The 20,592-nt window shown below is 43.0% G+C and overlaps 1 protein-coding gene across 3 annotated transcripts in view; it reads right to left on the bottom strand.

Annotated features, from left to right (window-relative positions):
* Slc24a2 (solute carrier family 24 member 2) overlaps positions 1-18,578 on the bottom strand; it is a 240,248-nt gene extending 221,670 nt beyond the window's left edge. For 2 of the 3 annotated variants that reach the window (XM_040757185.1, XM_040757187.1), the window contains exons 1-2: positions 18,373-18,578; positions 14,903-15,988 (exon numbers count right to left, since the gene is read on the bottom strand). In XM_040757185.1, the coding sequence (XP_040613119.1) occupies positions 14,903-15,835 (933 nt within the window). In that variant the 5' untranslated portion in view covers positions 15,836-15,988; positions 18,373-18,578. The remainder of the gene's footprint in view (positions 1-14,902; positions 15,989-18,372) is intronic. The other variant, XM_040757186.1, reaches the window with a different exon arrangement.
* Positions 18,579-20,592: the final 2,014 nt, after the last annotated feature.

The following is a 20,592-nucleotide window of genomic DNA, read 5'->3' as shown; positions in this document are numbered from 1 at the left end:
ATGAGCATCACTGGAAATCCCACACACTTGGGGCTAGCCTCTCAGAGTCACCCAGAGATACTGGGTGAAATGTTATCCTGGTTTGTGGTTCTCTGCCAGTGAAGTATGCGCTGCTCTTTCCTCCAGCTTTTAAATTCTTCCCCCTACAGCACAACACTATCTGGTCCTGTTCTGTTTATTTCTGTTAAGGGTCTGTGACTTGCAGAGCATTAATACATCAAAACATATGTTTCCTAAGCCAGTTACCACATCTCACCTTCACTTAGACTTTCAAGGTCAGAGCTATTTATGGCTGTCTGTATAACTGAACTTAAAATAAAAGGCAGCAAAAATAGTAGATTTGTAATGGTCCTTTGTAGTCAGTGTAAAAAGAGCAGCCTGGCTCATCCGAATGCCATTTAAATAAGTCAGCTTCTTGCTCAAGGCTACAGAACTCCATCTACCAGGCCACCAGTTACTATGTAGCTGATGCAAGCAAGACTCCAGGGAGAAGATGTTTCCTGGGCCCCTAGGAAACCACTAGAGCTTTGAACCAATTGTGCATTAAAAGCATAGTCACATGGCTAAGCTGTCAGGTTGGTGGAGTTACCGGGCATGCTGGACAATGCCAAAATAGATCATTTCCGGTATTATTATTTACTGTATAAAGTACCATTAGTGTCAAAGCTGTGTTCAGGAAGATGAAAAGGTTGCTAGGGCCTGGAATGGGCAGGGCTGTATATACTGGGGGAAGCAGGTGGGTAGGTCTGATTGGTCCACAGCTAAAACGAATAAACCTAAGGGCTAATGCCAGACAGCAGATGAGGCAAAAGCTCACACCACAGGGCCTGGAGAAATGGCTCAGCAGTTAAGAGCACTTGCTGCTCCTAACAGGGGATCAGAGTTCAGCTCTCAGCACCCACATCACCCACCATGGTCTGTAACCCTAGTTCCAGGAGATCCAGCGCTTTCTTCTGGTCTCCACAGGCAGCAAGCATACATGTGGTACATAGACACACATTCAGGCAAAACATCCATACACTTTAAAACCAGCCAACAAACAAAATGCCCGTGTTAGGTAGTGAAGAGAATTATGGCCTGGGTGTATCACTGGAAGAAGAAAAGAAGGGGCCTGGAGGCTAGGAACATCTCTCTTAGATGAGACAGAGGATACTCTGGAAGCAAAGCAGTGTGATGAGTGATTAATCCGCCAGATGCTAATCATGCGGGCCTCACGTTCATGGACACCCCCCCAGGCTCTCCATAGTCAGGAAGTAGGGACCCCAAACAAGTTCTGTATCTGATGAAGACTTCAGATTCAAGGGAATCAGTCTTCTCCCAATGACCGACTTTTTTCAAAGTTCCCAGGCAGGATAACAGCTTCAGGGTTGACCTGAGGATCCCAACTGCTTTCCATACAAGCTTGCCTCAAGAACAGTATGGCACATGTTATATCTTCAGGGGATCCCAGGCTAGCAGTAGACTTTATAAAGCACATAAACCCATACAATTGTAGAAAATATTTGTCAGCGATTTATCTGATTAGGATATCTATATCTATATCTAGTAGCCAAAACCACTAAAGCAAATAACCCAATTTAAAAAGAAACATGAGACATTTACAGACATTTCCTCAAAGAAGATATTTAAAAGGTCTCAAATCTCTATCTTAAAAAAGCTTAACATCATCATCCATCAAGAAAATGCAGGTAGAATCACCCAGGGGTACAACTTCACGCTTATGAGCACTGGCATGACAAGAAGGATTTTAAAAAAATGATACAGAGAAACTGGAGTGGGATGTGGTGGCTTCCATCTGTAAACACAGCATGGGGGGTCAGGGTCAGCTTGACTGCTGCAAGCTTGACATATAGCAGGAGGAGATGATAAAGAGAAATTAGGATCCTCATGCACCGCTGGTAAGAATGCAAAAGAGAACGAAGTCTGGCAGTTCCTCAAAATGTTAGACAGATCATGGTAGCAGCTGGCCAGCAATTCCATAGAATATCCATAGCATCTTTCCACAAAGCCTGTGAACAAATGTTCATTGCTGCATTATTTCTAATAACCTAAAAGGAGAAACAACCCAAATGCCCACAAACTGTTGAATATACAAGATATGTTAAATTCATGTAATGGGATATAATTTTGCCATTAAAGATATAGTCCTGTGAAAACATTATTCTATGTGAAAGAAACCAAACACACAAGCTACATATTACATGCTTCCATTTATGTGAAATGTCCAACATGGACAAGTCTTTACAGGCAAAATAGATTGTAGTTACTGGGGGGATAAGGAGCCATTGATTATAAAGTAATACTATTGTCTTAAGGGCTTCTTTCTGGGGTACTTAAAATGTTCTGAAATTAGAAGTGATGATGTTACAAATCAAAACATCCTAAAAACCTCTACAGTGCACGCTCAGGGTGTATATTGTGGCAAGTTAATTTTATTTTAAAGGAGCTGTTACTTAAAAGTCAACAGAGAAACACAACAAAATACTTTGGGCCATAGCTGGAACAATGCAGCTTGGAGAACTGAGGCTCCTTCTTCATATAAAGGGGCCTGTCTTCATATCTGGACTCTGATGGGGGAATAAATTACTTCTAATGAATTCTGTTTCCTACTTGGGAAAACTGTCACTTACCAGGCCAGCCTTAGCATGTGGACCACTGCATTTTAGGACTTATCAGGACAAGAATGTTCATTATGAACAAGTTTTCATTACTACCAATATAAACTTCCATGGCCCTGGGCCAGGCATCAACTCTGCAAATGCAACTCAATAGTTAATAAGGGAAGGCCTAATCTAAGGCAAAAAACAGATAGATTCCAGAAACCAACACAGGAACAAGCCCAAGGAGATGAACAAAGGAGACACTAGGATTAAATATTGATGCTGTATACAAGCAAAAGTAAATACAATTTCAGGGGCAGACATAGGAGAGCTTGGGATAATTTCATGGTTGACAGAGGCTCGGTTTTGTAGATAAGGAGACACACTTCCTTTATCCTCTGCAAACATAAAGGGAGGGCAGGATTATGTCCAGACACGAAGATATGACTGTTAAGGATTTGTTGGGCAAATGCATATTTATATGGCTGCAAAGGAGACACAGAGAGGAAGCCCCGGGTGTCAAACAAAGGCCTGAAATAGCAGGGGGCAAGCAATGCAAGCAAGAGAGAACTTTGGGAGAGGAGGATGGCACACGGACTCAGAGAGAGACACCTGGAGTCCCATGTGGCTTGCTTTTTGGGGGGGCGGTTGAGACAGGGTTTCTCTGTGGCTTTGGAGGCTGTCCTGGAACTAGCTCTTGTAGAACAATCTGGCCTTGAACTCACAGAGATCCTCCTGCCTCAGCCTCCCGAGTGCTGGGATTAAAGGTGTGCACCACCAACGCCTAGCACATGTGGCTTATTAGTGGCAGGGCCTGCAACTGGGCTCAGCTAAATACCTACTCTATTCAGTCTCATTCAGTTTCAGCTCCTCTGTGAAGCAAACTGTCCCATGTTTTAAACATGTGGATAAGCAAACATAACCCCAAGAGGTTTAAACAGGACATCCATGATCACACTGCCATCTTAGTCCTAAATGTACTGGTTCTAAATCGTCATACTCAGAAAATAAAGTGATGGATTTCAGGAAAATATTGTGTTCAGTGCTGATTCTAGGCCTACTGAAATAGAAATCTTGTTCATTTGTTCTCTCTCTCTCTCTCTCTCTCTCTCTCTCTCTCTCTCTCTCCCTCCCTCCCTTTCTCTTTCGCCCCCTCTCTCATGAAACAGGTTCTCACTGGGAAGCTCAGGCTAGCCTACAACTCTCTCTGCAGTCCAGGTTGGCCTGTAACTCTGTATTTTACTGCCTCAGCACCCCAGAATGTTGGGGTTACAGGTGACAGCACACCCAGATGAAACACTTTTTTCTCCCTGCAGTGCTCATGCCCAGTTCCACCAAATACAAACAGAGAACATTCCAGAGCATCACAGGCTCACCTGGCCCTTTCCAACGTCTTGTGGAAAGGTAAAGAAGCCCTTTATACTCATTCCATAGGAATTAATCCACCTTAATCAGGTTTCTCAATGGAAAAACTGCTCCAAGGGAGGTAAATTCAGGGCTTCCCTACCTGCCCATCTCTGCTGCTGGTCAATCCATGATTATAAACAAGTCTTCATCCATGAATTCAACCAACAGTAGATTAAAAATACTTGGAAAATAAACTGTGTCTGTATTGGACACATATTTTTCTTGTCATTATTTTCTAAACCGTACAGTCCAACAACCACTTATACAACAACTTGTATTAGGTAGATGTAACTGAGAGACAATTGGGAATATAGCAGCAACTTATGCAGTTTCTATGCAAATACTAGGCCATTTTATGTGACTGTCCTTATAATTTCCCATTAACAGAGAAGCACAGTTATGTGAGCTGCTGGGGACATCAGAGATAACCCAGCCTTTCATTTCCAGAGAATGGAGCCTTGGTGCAAAGTGGCTGGTACAGTCTTACACAGCCAGGGTGTGGGCTAAAAGGCACTCTGTCACTCTAGGCTTGCTCCCTGCCAACACATGGTTCTGAGTGCGTCCGATAACGCTGTGAACATGGCATTAGATGTGGCCTGATGCCCAGACTCCTCCCAAACCACCGATTTTACCTTTATAAAAACCATGTCTGCATTACTTGGTTCACACACAGAATACTTCACAGAAAGGAAGCCAACCTAACAGAATCACAGCCTCAGCTCTCCTGACTGCATAACCCCCTTACGGCACTCGTGTTTCTTTTCCACCTCCTGACGGATGCATGAAAGCATGAGTTGAGGTAAGCTCAGGATAAAACCATCACCCTTTGTCCTAGTCCACTTCCTCCCATGGAACATCATGAGCAAAAGCAAGCTGGGGAGGAAAATTGTGTTTTTTACCTTACGGCGGACAGTCAGTCCATCAGGAAAGGAAGTGAGGGCGGGAAATCAAACGGGACCCAGAGGAAGGACTGATGCAGCGACCATGCAGGAATGCTGCTTTCTGACCTGCTCCCTATGACTTGCTGAGCTTGCCTTCTTATACAGCCCAGGCCCACCCGTCCAGGGATGGCACCACCCCTAGTGGACTGCACCCCGCTCCATCAATAACTAACCAGGAAAATGTCCCACAGACTGGTCTATGTGCCAATCCGATATAGGCATTTTCTCAATTGATGTTCCCTCTTCCCAGATGACTCTATCTTGTGTCAAGTTGACAAACAAAACTAACCACCACCCTCCTAACCATGTCAGAGCCACAAAAGAGCACACAGTTTGCTGAACACTGCTTTCTTAGGGCTCTACACATGTCAACATCAGTTAGATCACCAGTTACCCCACTGGATGCAGTCTGCATGGATGCGAGGGAAGAACACTACACATGGACACGTCTCAACAGTTTTAGGAGTCCCTATTGTTAAAATCAGCATGGTTTTACTTGTACTTAATGATCTCTTTGGAATTGTGGCTCTGAAACTAAAGTCACAATAAGGGAAATTAGTGGCAAGGTGCAAGGGATCCACTAGCCCAAAGAGCAAAGAGCTGGCAAGATGACTCCATCTAAGGTAAAGGTGCTTGCTCCCAAGCTTGGTGAGCTGCATTCTATCAGCTCTGGGACCCACGTACTGGGAGAGAAGTGACTCTTACAAGTTGTCCTCTGATCTATACATGCGTGCACACACACACACACACACACACACACACACACACACACAGAGAGAGAGAGAGAGAGAGAGAGAGAGAGAGAGAGAGAGAGAGAGAGAGAGAGAGAGAATGAGTGAGTGAATCACCCATTCCCTGCGAAGCCACAGAACTAGATCAGTGAGGTGACTTCCAGATCTGCCCTTATTTGTCCCTTTGGTCAGGCAGATGTCCTTGAGCACTACACAACTAACACAGTCCTGCTGAGGAGAAGAGAATATGCCAAAGAAACTTTCTAACACACGTAAAAGCTCAAGTCACAACTCATAAGTCAAAAGGTGGAAGATGATCTTTTTAGTGAATGGAAGATGCAAGCAGTGTGAAAGTGAGAGCTAAGTATGTGCCTTTCCTCATTTGGTTTATTTTATATGTAAATGTGCGTACACCTGTGTATATGTGCACATGCATATATACTGAGTTGTTAAACCTGACTCTGTGTCACTATGGACTTTATACTGAGCTGTATTCTTAAGGGCTGAGGATATATCTCAGTGGTTTAGCATGTGAAAGTCCCTGAGTTCCAGTCCCAGGACCTCAAAAACAAACTATTTTTTAAAAACATGAATCATGGTAAAAAATATTTGAAAGGTGCTGACTTAATAGAGTCTAATAAGAAAAGTGACTCTAATTTGGAGGTGTGATTCATCTTTGTTCCTAATTGTCCCCAGAAACACTAAGGTCTAAGAATCAGGATGCACTTTGGAGACAGACGAACACAAGTTCAAATTCAGTTTAAATCTAAACTGAAAATCATCTAGATTTCCAGATCCCTTGGATCTGCAGATGGAAATGATGCCTATTTCAGAATGTTGAGATGGGCGAGCACCTGCTGGGAAGTGCTGCCTAGTTTCAGATCCTCTCTGCCCTTGACTCTAGAAGGCCAGCAGGGCTCAGCAGTCTCCAGCAGCAGAGGGAGGCAGATGCAGCTGCCAGCAAAGGTGTTCACTGCCAGAAGCTGAGAGTGCCAAGGAAGCCTAGTGTCCTGCAGTAAACTTTAAATGACTTTCTGGCATGCCCACTGTTCCCCATCTGTCCAGAAGAGCTATCTCCCAATGCATGCTCAAGTTAAATCACAGCTTAATTAAGTTGATTAAAACATTGAAGTGAAACATCACATGTAGTTAGTGAGCAGAGCTAGGTGGTATGGATATGGTTAATACCCAGTCTTCTGTTAGTGTAAACATGAAATTGCTAGTTGGCCCAGTTAGCATACGCAACAGTGTATTAGAGCTTCTAAGTACAGAAGTAATATGCTAAAACACTGATATACTAGGTTATCTCAAACATACTAGATCTTCTTAATATATTAGACCATCCAAGTCACAGATCTGTTTCTCTATAGAGAAACAGAAATCTTGACTGGTAGAAAATTCCCCAACGTCTCATGGCCAGGGAATACATGGCAGACCTAGAATCTCCATCTCAACACTTCCTCTTCAGAATAAACCACCCATTCAACAAAAGCAAACACTTCCTGATGGTATTTAGGTATGGAAATGGGAAAGATGAGAAAGCTAAAGTTGGGATTCTCAGCATATATTTGTAAGAAATCTCCATGTTAGTCATCAGAGTGAACTTTAAAGATGACACAAAAGACATAGGAAACTGGCAATCTACACAGGAGAACCGCAATTTGTTATAAACATATGTTTCAAAGCAGAACCTCCCAATTAATCAGAGAAATGAAAATGAAAACTAATCAAAATTCTTGATTTCACCTGTGGAATTGGAAACCATTGGAACTTTTAATATTCAAAACTGAAGAGGAAACAATGCAGTAGAAACTTTAAAAAGCCACAAGACTCTTCTACGTTGAGGTACTGCTTGTACAGAAACCCATATGTAATCTGTTGTAGCCTTTTTTATAGCAATAAATAACACAAGATAATAAAACTAAACAGTGTCTAACATATTACAGGAGGAGGACAAACTCTCAATAGGCTAAGACCTTTTAACACCATGTTAAATCATCTATAGTCAATATAATTTTTAAATAGTGCATGCCTAATATCTTTTCTATTTGTGCAAATATGTAGGTATACACATATACAAATCTGTACATGTGCAAATACATATGTATGAGAAGTCTGGAGGCCTAGAAGCAAAAGTTATGTTTGGATGGTACAATGAAGAGACTAGATTTTCCATTTTTAGTGTTTTCATATTTTATAGCCTTGTAAAATAAATGTTATTTTAGTTTCTTGTAAAACTACAATTTAAAAAGGCAAGTCTAATATTTAACGTGTCACATATGAGTTCCTATTAGAATTGCCTCTTAAAATGGATTTGACTAAAAAAATTGCTGTTGGTAGGATGCCTGTGGATGAGGGTCCTTTCTTTCACAGTCAAGCTGCATTAAACACTCTGGGGGTACATTAATGTTTTGTGTCACTATTACTTGCTACATGCACTATCTTTTAGCAAACCCACAGGATGAAATGCACTTCTGACAATATAGCAGATTAAATATTCAGAAAAATCTCTTCTAAATATATTTTACCCCCAAATCCTGGATAACTTCCCCAAACAAACAAATTCCTCAAAACAAGACAATAACAACAAATATAGAAGCATGTTGAATAAATTCAGAAATAGTATATGGAAAAACAAACTTAGAAAAAATGGGCAAGAAAAAGATATGAAAAAATGCAAGATTAGACAACAGAAAGTATAAGAGCATAACAGAAAGAGTCCAGGATCTAGGACTCACAGTCAAACAAACTGAGCCTCCAGTACAAAGAAAATGGCTGTCGGCTTGTAAAATAATGTAATTGCATTCTGCATATGATAGACATATTTCAAACGAAAGAAGATGGGAAATCAAAGATTGGGAAAATTAAACCTGCCAAATGCCTCTAGGAAAGAAATGAATATAACAAGCCCATTCTTCTTCAAAAGAAATTTATTTAGTTCTTGTGTGTGTGTGTGTGTCTGTGTGTATAAGTGCATGTGTGTGTGTGTGCCTATACACACACACACACACACACACACACACACACACACACACACACACACACACACACACACACACAGAAGCCAGAGGAGAGCAACTCTATCACTCCCTACCTATTCCTTTTGAGGGTCTCTTCTTGATCCCCGGTTGCATTTTACCCACTAGGCTGGAAGTCAGAAAAACCCTGTAATCCCCACCACTCCCACCTACTGGGGGCTGAGGCTGAAGGTGTTTGCAAACCCACCCATCCCCTACCCCCCCAATCCTCCTGCCCTGTCTGCTGGGGGCTGGGGCTGAAGATGTGTGCTGGACACTGAGCTTCTTACTTGGGTGCTGTGATCTGAACTCCTGGGCTTACGCCGCAAGAGCTCTAAACTTTTGAGTTGTCTCTTCACCTCCAAACTTGTAGTGGTTTTGTGAAAGTTAAAATGCAGACTTGTACCCGAATGGTTCCACCAAAAAGGAACAGGAGAGGGGCAGGAAGGAGGAAGGAGGGAGGGCGGAGGGGTGGAAGAGAGGGGCAAGAGAATTGCTCTTCTGCATTGCCAGTGGACTCAGGGTTGAAACCAGATTACAATATTTTTGGCTTTGGGGGTCCCCCAAAGGCCTCGGATGTGTGAATCACTACTAGTTACTGACTGGTTAATAGTAGAAAACAAAGCAAGGAAAACAGCATGTTTCATCCCTATGTAAACGAATACACAACACTCAAACAATTCTAGTTGGTTAAAGATTTGTGACCCTACATTTTCTTTCTGTTAAAAAAACGATGAGCAGTTTTCGCATCTGTTTAGAAATATACCCTGCCTAGCTTGTTAGTGCACACCTATAACCCAGCACCCCAGCAACTGACCAGGATTGAGGTTGCCAGTTCAGCTGAGCAACACAACCAGACCAGGAAGATAGGAAGGGAGGGAGCCAGGGAGAGGACAGAGGAAAGTTAAAATCCTTTTATTTATATAATAATGATCTTGACTTACTTGAAGTTTGTACATCAGCTTTACTAATTTATATGCCAGGGCTGGAAGGGCTTAAGTTTTCTAACACATTCTGAGTCTTAAGCAAGCTTTGGGTTACACACTGGTGTTTATAAAATTATTTATGATTTAATGAAAGAAATACTATGTAAGGGATATTTATAGTGTTTTAATTCTAATTTTCTCAGGAATATAACAGCTTAAACTGCAAAAGCTGTTGTCAACTTCCAGCAGCACTCACATTGGATAAAGCAAGGTGTGCCCGGATGACTAGAGCCCAGCTGCTCTCAGCGGCCTTATTTGTATCACTCCCTTGATTAGAACTCAGCTGACTTGCTGTCAGATTAGCGTGCCAAGTCTAAGAAGTTAAATACCATGGACGGCTGCTTTCTGGGCCAGTGACAGCCTAGTACAGTGACACATCAAAACCAGATCTTAGGAGCCAAGCCAGATGCTCCCCCAAAAGTCTGCATGTCCTGAAAGGAGACAGCTCTGCACCGTTCAAATTACTGACCAGATAGGAAGGGGCCAGGGTCTCTATCATTATAACCAAAAATGGCTTAAATAGAAGGCACACTTAGTACAGGCATTTCTGAGCCTCTTCTAAATGCTCTCCTGATTTCAAGCAAAATTCTAGGCAGCAAAGTTTCAAGACAAAAAAAGAGGTTTCACTGGAGTTTGTGATAACATGTGAAGCACAGATATTCAGTGTACACCAACAAGATTTATGTGTGTTATAACATGGCAAATACATTCCACCCAGAGACGCAGCAACCTGCTGCTTAACCCAGTGAGCCACTAAAGTAAATTCGACCTTCAAGGAATGCTTTTATAAATCCAACCTGGAATCACTCATTCTGATTCACTTTTCATTTAAGAATGGAACAGTAAAAGAATGAAACCAATGTACACTGACCAAGCCACATTTGCCACATCTGCCAAGGACTATACTTGATGCTTGTTACATAGAAGGGTATGAAATACTTTCCTGATATTCAGGGAAGTCAGGAAACTACTCAGGGTACTTGTAGGATAGGTTTCATGGGAGGGGAGATAGAATGCAGTGGTATAAAGGGTTAGAGGGGAGTAAAGGAGCAGGAAGGGTTAAACTGGGGCATGGGGTCAGTGAACAGGGTAGAGGAGGAAGTGTAGAGATGGATAAGCAACACTGAAGACCCTTAAAAAGACACACAGAAACCTACTGCAGAAGAAGGTACCTATTATAAATACACAAACATTGAGAGATAAGATGGAGTTACCCCATAGCAGGGCAACAATACCTCCACTAGATACCACAGGCTATCAAATAGAAAGCCCAGTACCAGGATTATTTGTTTTGGAGTCATTGGCCAGAGATGTCTCATAAACCGCCCAAACTACATGCTATTTCTTATGCTCTTGGTTATCCACCACAGCTTGACCATACGATCCTATTTCTGAAGATGCCATCTAATTGAGTCACAGAACACAGAGAAATCAAACTGCTACTGACCTGAAGGCTTTATTTATCTCTACAAGCTAGTTTTCATAGTGCTGAAAAGCACCAGACCTGCTACCAGAGGAGAAAACTAACCAGTAACTATTCTCAGCTATGAGGCTACAATAATGAGCGAACTGGCAAGACATATGTACTGGTATAATAATGGCACCAATATCATGGGAGTAACCAACCCCCCTTTAAATTGGATTTTATTCTCCCTCCCCAAGATGAAACCTATACCTGGCACCAATATCCAGTCAAGAACCTATTCCTAGATAAGTGAAAGGCCCCAGAGTACTTATTATTTTGCTAAATGGGCAGAGTATTAAACCAGCCCTTAATGACTCATTATTATACATATAGATCAATGATCTCTCAGTTCCCACCTGAGAAGCTTCAATTTGCAGCAGATGGTGACTAACACAGAGGCCCACAGCTGGCTGTGGAGCAGAGAGTAAGCGACTGAAGAATGCCCAGCCCTAAAGGGAATGTACGTACTATATCCCTTTCAGTGGAAGACCACACATCCAAGAATATTGGGCAGCACAAATTGGTCCTTAAGGATTAAAAATAAGGACACAAAGTTGGGTAGGTAATGAAGAGGGGTCACATCTGAGAAAAGTTGGGGAGGGATAAATATGATCAAAATATACTCTATTAAATCCCCAAAGAACTACTTAAACATAACAACAGCAAAACCTTTCCTGTCTGGCCTCTATATCATGTCATGACACTATGCAACTTTTTAAAGAGGGTAGTGGTATCACCAAAGGAACTTCAAAAACAAACAAACAAGCCCAAAACCTGAAAGGCACACACGGGGCAGCAACACTTTATGAAAAGAATTCCCAATTTCTCCATGTTCACAGCCGATTGCTTCCTGGCACAGATCAGATCATCCATCATGGAACCAAATTACGATTTCGAGCTCCCTTATTGAAGTGAGTCATTTGAAAGCTATTTCACTGTGTTGAGCCCAGAAGAGTTGATTAGCTGTGTGAGGTTATCTAAAAATGTGTTTTCCCCATTTCTCTCAAACTCTCTTGTCCCGTAAATGCAAAAACAAAGCAACAAATCGAGCTTACAAAAAATGTTGCATTTGCTCTCTATGATACCTATATAGTGCACTTCTCAAGGAGGTGAGCTACACTGGGACTTTCTAAGGGTCCAGATGACAACAGAGCGCTGACTCCTGTCAGATAAATGAGCTATTCTGGCCAAAGTGAGCTCAGCACAACAGAAGGCAAACAACTATCCTCAAACCAGCCCTCTTGAGACATCTGTGCTCAGAGCTGGGGAGCGAGCTCCATAGGATTCTGAAACCTGGAAGGTGATAGGGCTGCAATTATTTCAAAGTTCCAGCAGTGGTTCCAAAGAGAAATTGACAAGGTACAGTTTCTTGAAGGAAATCAGCTTCTTATGAACCATCCCACTTGAAAATGTATGACTGTGCTCAAGCAAGACATAGCTCTGTTGAGAGAAGCCCTATCTACTCCAATTAGTTATCAAATGCCAAAAAAAATGATGATGATTGAACAGAGCAATAGCGTAGTGTGAAAGGCCAATAAGAGAATCAACACGTGGAAATATTTAAGATTCTAACCACTATCTTTATAATAAAATTAAGCTACACTCAGAATTTCCAAATTAAAAAGAAAACAGACTTAAGAATAAAATTATGGATACAAAAAAACATCCAGTAAGGAATGTCAGCTTGAATTGCTGACTTACAAATGATGAGAGACATGACATGACAATCATCTAATTAAGCAGATAAAAACTCTACCAGGTCTACTTTAGTGAACAGGTTATAATTGCCTGAGTGTACTCTGTGGCTTGTGTTTAAAAAGTTAATTCCCACGTGCATGAAGCCAGTTGCATTCTTATGCTGACTGAAATTAGAATACAAACTCTGAGTTCCAACAACATTTTCAAAAGTGGCCAACGCAATTTTCAACCAAGCATGTGTCTAAGTACAAAAGGTCCAATAGAGCATTAAAAAATCCTGAGGCATAGTTTCTCAAAAGATATTTTACTGTTGATGTGCCTGGGGTATTTCTATGGTGCCAGAGAACTTCCTTGCTTCTCAAAAATATGACTGTTCTTGAGAACTGTCCAGTACTCTGTTTGAAGTAGACCACTAACTACTAAGCAAATCACTCAAACACGCTTGAGGAGGAGTTGCGGGACAGCCTTTTTGCTATTAAGGTAGAGCACAGAGCATAAAAACATGTCCTTGCCAAATGCCATGAAGGACATGTCCTCAGCTGTCACAAGTGAATGCATGCTTGCTATATACTGTGCTAAACAACTTTATAAACTAAAGTTCTCAATGAGCACACACGGAAATAAATGTTAGGAGAAATATGTTTATACTATATATACATATATTATATACTATGTAAACATGTCTTGGGCCAGAGAGAAATCTCAACAGGGTAAGGCGCTTGTAGCAAAAATCTGGTGACCAGAGTTTGATTCCCTGAGTCCACAAAGTGCGAGAAGTTGTCCTCTGACTAACACATATGGTGTGGCCAGTAATCCCATTCACACATCGTTCACATGGGCATGATGAAAATGATTAAGACATTTCTCTTTGTTTTAATGTATACTCTGTCTATTGTCTATGTTGGTATTGCTAGTTATTTTCTTTCCCACTGTGCTTTTATTCTGTGATTATTACAAAATTATGACCATAAACCTAATCTATAAAGGAATTATGCAAATTTAACTAAATAGTATCATTTTTCTTTATGATCAAATCTCCTACTGCTACTCAAACATTTTTATGCGTGTGAAAATTTTCCCATATGCAAACATGAAAAGTCTCTGTTGTGAACCTGGATTTTCTGTTTAAAACCACATTCAAAGATGACATTTTTATAGCTAGGATATAAATCAGAATGCTGTGTAGTTATGAAACTACATAAAAATTCTTTGGTGCTGTTCATCTTATTGTTTTCCTTTCAAAGTTATATTTTGTCAGGTCAATTTGTTTTAAGCTTTTTACAAACCTGCTTCCTAATTAGGCGATACTACCTCAAATTCTCCTGTGAAAGTACATGGGGTCATGTGTATTATGGTGTGTAAAATGGGCTACTGCAGTACAGAGGCGGGTGCCAGTGATTTCCTTCACAGAGGATGCTGATCTGTTTCAAGTAAGACCACCTAGCTCATGAAAAGTAGGCACAGGTCTGCAGTGTCACTCAGCCTCAGAGTGCTTGCTTATCACCATGAAATAAAAGTGACTTAAAGAGAAAGGACCAATAGTTGCAGCCACTGTGATGAAGCCAAGTTGCTGTTAAGCCCAAGATGCTGCTGGAGGGTATAGGTCTTATAAAACTAACTTCTCCCCTAAGCATCTTTAAAGAGATGGTTCTTGGCGTCCATCATATGTTCATCTAAAAAACAAAACCCGTCACTTACTAAGAATATGCCCAGAAGAACTAAATTGCTCACAAAAATCACTGGGTCAGTTTTCCTAAAAACATGTCAACACTGAGTCTGCCCTGGGGTACTTATGTAACCTGCATTTACATTGTTCTTTTTAACTCTGTAGTAGCTTGGAAACTTGGTAGACTTGTCAAATAATGTCCCCCAAATTTCTATTTTCTACTGTCGTTTTCATTGGCTCTCACAAAAATGCAATCTGTTACCACTATAGGCCAAAGATCATTATAGTTTAAAAAAATACACAAAAACAAAACCAAGCTGCCAATTGCCAAACTATCTGCTATCAGAATGATGGCTAGGAAAACAGTTAAGTAAAGATTACTTCCACCAACCTTTGCCTGGGCTTCTGGGGCTGTCACCTTGACAACTTTATTGCGACTTATCATTTGCTTCACCCATCTTTCCACTTGGACGTTGAACTTCATGAAAACCACATAGACAAAATAGGCTGTTAAGAGGAGTAAGCTTTCCCACCACATGATAACGTTATCCAGGAAAAATATGATCAACATGATCAAATCAATGATGTAGAAGGACACATCCCGAAAGAGTGGCCACCATGTCAGATTTAAGATTTCTCTAGAAAACAGAGCACACATGCCAATAACAAAGAGGATATTGAACACTGCCGAGCCTACGATGGTGCCTATGCCAACATTGCTGTGAGCAATGAAGACCCCTATCAGAGATGTGAAAAGCTCTGGGGCTGACCCGCCTGCAGCCATGAAGGTGGCTCCAGCCACGTCATCGGAGATACCCAGTTTTTCAGTGATGACAGTCAAGGAAGGAACAAAGAACTCATCACAGACGATGGCTAAGGCGACGAACATGTAGACCATCCCACAGACATGGAGGATGACGGCGCCTTTCCTGCGCTCCTCCAGGGAAAAGATGTCCTTTGGGTAGTCTCCCTGGGCATGATCGGTGCTGTTCTCAGCTTTGTCCTCCTGAGAAGCCGGTGGCTGTGGAGTGTTATCTTGAACCCTGTCATTCAAATCTAAGAGAGTTCTTTGACGATGGCCCTGTGCTACTCTGGGGCCACTCACCTCACTGGCTTCTCCTGTGTTGCTCTGAGTGTCTGTCTCAGTAAAGGCACTGATTGAAAAAGAGACAGTGCTCATAGCTACCAGGCCCATGACAAGGCCAATGACTCGAATTAGCTTCAGTTTTTTCCTGGCGTTACAATGTCTCCTGCAGCCAGATGGTGACTCACCGGACCACCGTTTCTCCAGGAGCCGGACTGTGGTACTTTGGTGCAGATCCATCCTGGGTCTTCTGGTGATATGGTCGTCTTCACACTTCAGACTTGGCTAGATGGTTCTGTCATACTGCTCCTTGCTTTCTAGTTAATGGTGCTTGTGGGGCCCTTCTTACAATTAGGGATCCTTATTCTTCACAGGAAGATTTCACCAACTATGCTTAAATAAAAACAACAAGGAAGGTAAGTAGGTCACCAAAATCTTATCTTTTCATAAAATAACTTTGCAGATAAGTCTTGTCCTATATATAGCATGTTACTTAACTTCTCTGTGCTTCAGTTTCCCTATTTTATTTTCTAAAGATTTCTTTTAATTTTAATTATGTCTCTGTGTGAGTATGTCCGCATGTGAATGCATGTGTCTTTAGGGGTCCAGAAGAGGCCTTAGAATTTCCTGGAGTTGGAGGTACAGGCAGTTGGGATCCATCCAACACGGGTTTTGGGAACCAAACTTGGGTTCTTTGCAAGTTAAGAAGTGCTCTTAACTTCTAAGCCATCCCTCCAGCCCTGGGTTTCCTTATTTTAAAACTGGGCAACAGAGCTAGGGTGAAGAACTTACTTAGCATGTGTGGGGCCATGAATTTGATCCCTGGGTACACACACACACACACACACACACACACACACACACACACACACACACACGAGACAGAGAGAGGGGAGGGAGGGAGGGAGAGAGAGAGAGAGAGAGACAGAGAGAGAGAGAGAGAGAGAGAGAGAGAGAGAGAGAGAGAGAGGGAAGAAGGGGGAACAGTTATAGACAATTAAATTCCTTGCCAATTAGAATTGCTTTTATTGCAATTCTCTCTCTCTCTCTCTCTCTCTCTCTCTCTCTCTCTCTCTCTCTCTCTCTCTCTCTCTCTCTCTCTCTCTCTCTGTGTACTGGGGGGAGGGGCTAAGGATTACATTCAGAGTCTCAAATGCTCCAGACAATAACTCTGCCACTGAACTACACCCTCACATATTGCTTTAGAATGAGTTAAAACATAAGTAGCACTTGGAAGAAGTGGTGGTATCTAGAATGAACTCATAATCACATATGTATAAAACCAAGTAAATATTTCAACAAATCTGATGTTAGGTTTAGACAGCTGAGATGTGTGTAAGTATAAAAATTTTATTGGTGAAAGTCAATTTATCCATTTGAAGCCATGTAACATTTTTCAGTCCTAAAATGGTCCCACTTCTTTCAGAACTAAGTTCTTGACAACTGACCATTATCCATTATGCTTTCTTCTAGAGCAATTATGTAATTCGGTGCATTTTCTGATTGAACCTATCATTTGGACAGGGTGGTTTGGGGAGGAGGTAATACTGCTTTCCGGTTCACGTAATAATCCCAAGATGTTATTTTTCATGAAGGTGTCTCTTATCAGATACAGAAAACCTGCTCTTTAAATATTTAAGCTTACAAAGAATACCCCGGGGACAGAAAAGGCTGTTTTCTCAAAACATCTAAACACTGTTTTCAGCTGGAGCTTCAGAACAGCAACAACCCAAACATTTTGGTCTTATTTTCAATAGCTTAACCAAAGCTCAGCGCAATGACCAGGAGGCTGTTTGGAGAGACCAAGTGTGTATATCGTAAACAACATGCAAGTTGCAGCAACACCTCTGTCCGTCAAATCTTCCCCCAGTAGCTCCAACACCTATCCTTTATGCCAGACATGCAAAGCACAGTTTTGATTCGCTATTCCACAGAAGAGATGGGTAAAGTACCCCACACGACTGCCCCTACAGTCAAGATTCTCTCTCTAAACAAACCTTTAATTTCCCTGTTTTTGTTTTGTTTTTCGTTGCCAATGATTTCATTTTAGGAGCATTCGCCGAGATCACTTCAGGTGTAAAATAAGCTAATTAAACACACGCCACTCACACACTGGGATTAGCTGGAGCAGAGAAAGACTAGCAGTCAGTGCAGGCTGAGTTGTCACTGCTCTTCAGATAACCCAAGCCCATCGGATGCCATGCAGGCTGCAGATGTCTATGCTTAGCACCCGTGATTAAGCAACTCTAGGGACTGTCACAGTGCAGGGTCAGGGCTAGCGGCAGGGTTTGACTCCTGGGGCACAAGATCAGCTCCAGGGTGAGCTCTGAAAACCCACTGCCTCGCTCTCTGGGATGTGCCCCCAGCTGCGCCCCAACTTTGCCTTGAATGATCTTAAACTTTTTCCATGCAGGGTCAATAAGAAAATAAAACGAAAGGGTAGCCGGACCACATCTGCGAGCCTGGAGCTGTGATGCCTCTGTGATGCTTGCTCCACTGCTCCTTCCGGGATAGCTAGTGGTGGGGGAGCGCCTTTGCGCATCTCCTCCAAGTCCGGCTCTAGCCGGTGCTCTGGATCCGAGACCAGGCGGGGTGGGCCACGCAGGGGCTGACAACCCGCGCTCCCGAGCGGAGAGAGTTGGCTAACTAGGAGCTGGGCCTGGGGCGCCACAGCCGCTGCGGGGCCACCTGTGAGGCTGCGGCGCAGCAGCGCGATGCGCACGACCCGCCTGGGGACCAGCAGCTAGGTGGCTGCAGAGCCGGAGACCCACACTTACCCGCACCGGTGAGCAGGGCTCACACGCCGGGTCGCTCAGGCTGCGCCTCCGCCGGCCTCTGCCTCCAGCGCCCGGGCCCGGGCTCGTGCTGGCCGTCGCCTTCGCCGGTCGGAGCTGGGCTCGCGAGGACACTGGGCAGCGGCGAGCGGTGGTGAGCTGGGCAGGCGGACAGGCGGACTGCGTTGGGCCCCTCCCTCTCCGCGGCGCGGGAGTAGCCGCAGCTCCGCGCCCTCCCGCCCTGCGCGCCTCCTGCGCGGGCCACGCCCGCCGTTGCCGCTTGTCAGATTTCTCTGCAGTGGGGACCGGGTCACGGTGTGCAAGCAGGCAAGGGCACAAAGGAGAAATCGTACAGGTCCCTGCAACACCCGGTTCCCAAAGCTCGAAAGTGCTGTCAAGTTTGGGGTCGCTATGGTGGCCACCTCCTCTCCAATCATCTGCTGGGATAGTGATCTCTCTTTACTATACAAAGGTGGGAAAGATGGTCATTAGAAAGGTACAGGCCTAAGGCACGTTCTTGGCCCCGGGGGGGGGGGGGAATTGAAGCCTCAGGTTTACAGGGATGAGACACTAAAGGGTCTTTTGTCTGGCAAGCTAACCTTTTGTTACCTTTATGATGACACTACCCAAGACACTGGGTCACTTTGTACCTGACAAGACTCATGCTTTGCCTCGGATTTCCAACTCAGTGCTTCTTCCTGCCTTGTTTGCAAAGATCCTCTTAACCAGGAGAAACTGAGTCCAGCTCACTGGAGATCAAGTCAAGAGTCTGGGCCAATGAGTAGGAGGTGGAACAAACTAGTTGTGGAGGGAAACATTTTTTAACATGATGGATGGGGATCCTGGGAAAACCTTGGAGGTTTTCTATACACTGGGTATCCTTCTTGATCTCCATCTTTCTGTCTCTGCAACCCATCAGAGGTTTACCCAGACGTCCATGGTTGTCTTGCCAAGTCAAGGGAAGCCTCGGGAACCTAGAGTCCCTCGTTTTGCAGCCGAACCAGATGATCAAGACTATTGTCTTACCGAGAAGTTAAAATTTTTGTTTTGAAAGTCATGGACTGAACTAAAAAGAAAACAAACAAGCCGGGTGTTGGTGGCGCATGCCTTTAATCCCCGCACTAGGGAGGCAGAGGCAGGCGGATTTCTGTGAGTTCGAGGCCAGCGTGGTCTATAAGAGCTAGTTCTAGGACAGGCTCCAAAACAATACAGAGAAACCCTGTCTCGAAAAACAAAACAAAACAAAAAAACCCCAGAAAAACAAAAAAAAAAACAAACTTTTACTTTTTGTTCTGGGAGATTTCAAACATGCACAGATGTAAGAAAAGAATACAAAAAGTCTTTCTGGGGCCATCATTGCCTTGCAAAATTATTGACTACCTGGACAGTTGTGTTTTATTTATACCTGCCCCCTTTCCTAGTGCCTTCACCATGAAGCAAATCTCAGACACTTCATTTTATTCACAAACACTTAGGAGAAGGAAGGAGTTAACCAATACTCCAGAAATGACCCAGACAGGCTCATATTGATCATGAGTCAGCTTCAACATCAGGAGGTCATGGTGGGAAGTTGCTTGATGCCCACCAATAGAAGTTCATAATGTTTCCAAAACAACCCAACAGATTGGTAGCTGTTGATAGCAGAGACAGAACCAATTCATACTGCAAAAACACTTTAGGAAGAAGAAAACAATCATGCATTTATTCTACTTTTCTGTACAAATGGAACCCTTTCAGCTTTCCCTGGCCTTGTTTTTTCCTTTTTTGACTGAGCAATCCCCCTTCTCCCCAGGCAGCAGACACTAGGAAGAAGACACTAGCTGTGTAGCAGTTTCCTCTGACATTCAAATCTTTCATGTTAGTTGGAAATTTAAAACATGGAATGTAAAAGAAGGAGGCAAAACAACAGGATAGTTTAAGACAGGAAGTTTAGAGGAAAGTGAAACAACTGGTGTTCTAAGGGGAAGTGGAACACTCCATCCTACAGAGAAGCAGCTAAGGGCCATAAGGCCGGAAATAAACAATCTAAGATAACTTCAGGAAGCCCCTGAAACAGACCAAATTCACTACCCTACCCTGAAGAGTACATAAGCAGTAAAGACTACTAAGTACTGAGGGGTATTCTCAGACCAACTAAGGGAAAACTCACAGATAAGACAAGGTCCAACAAAGTCTCCCAGACAAGCTTAGCTGCCTAGAAAGAGGCCTAGACCAGACCAATCA

This window comes from Mesocricetus auratus, unplaced genomic scaffold (genome assembly GCF_017639785.1).
Source record: "Mesocricetus auratus isolate SY011 unplaced genomic scaffold, BCM_Maur_2.0 Super-Scaffold_100014, whole genome shotgun sequence".
Lineage (NCBI taxonomy): Eukaryota > Metazoa > Chordata > Mammalia > Rodentia > Cricetidae > Mesocricetus > Mesocricetus auratus.
Note: the sequence above shows the minus strand (reverse complement) of the source record. Positions and strands in the feature narration are given on the sequence as shown.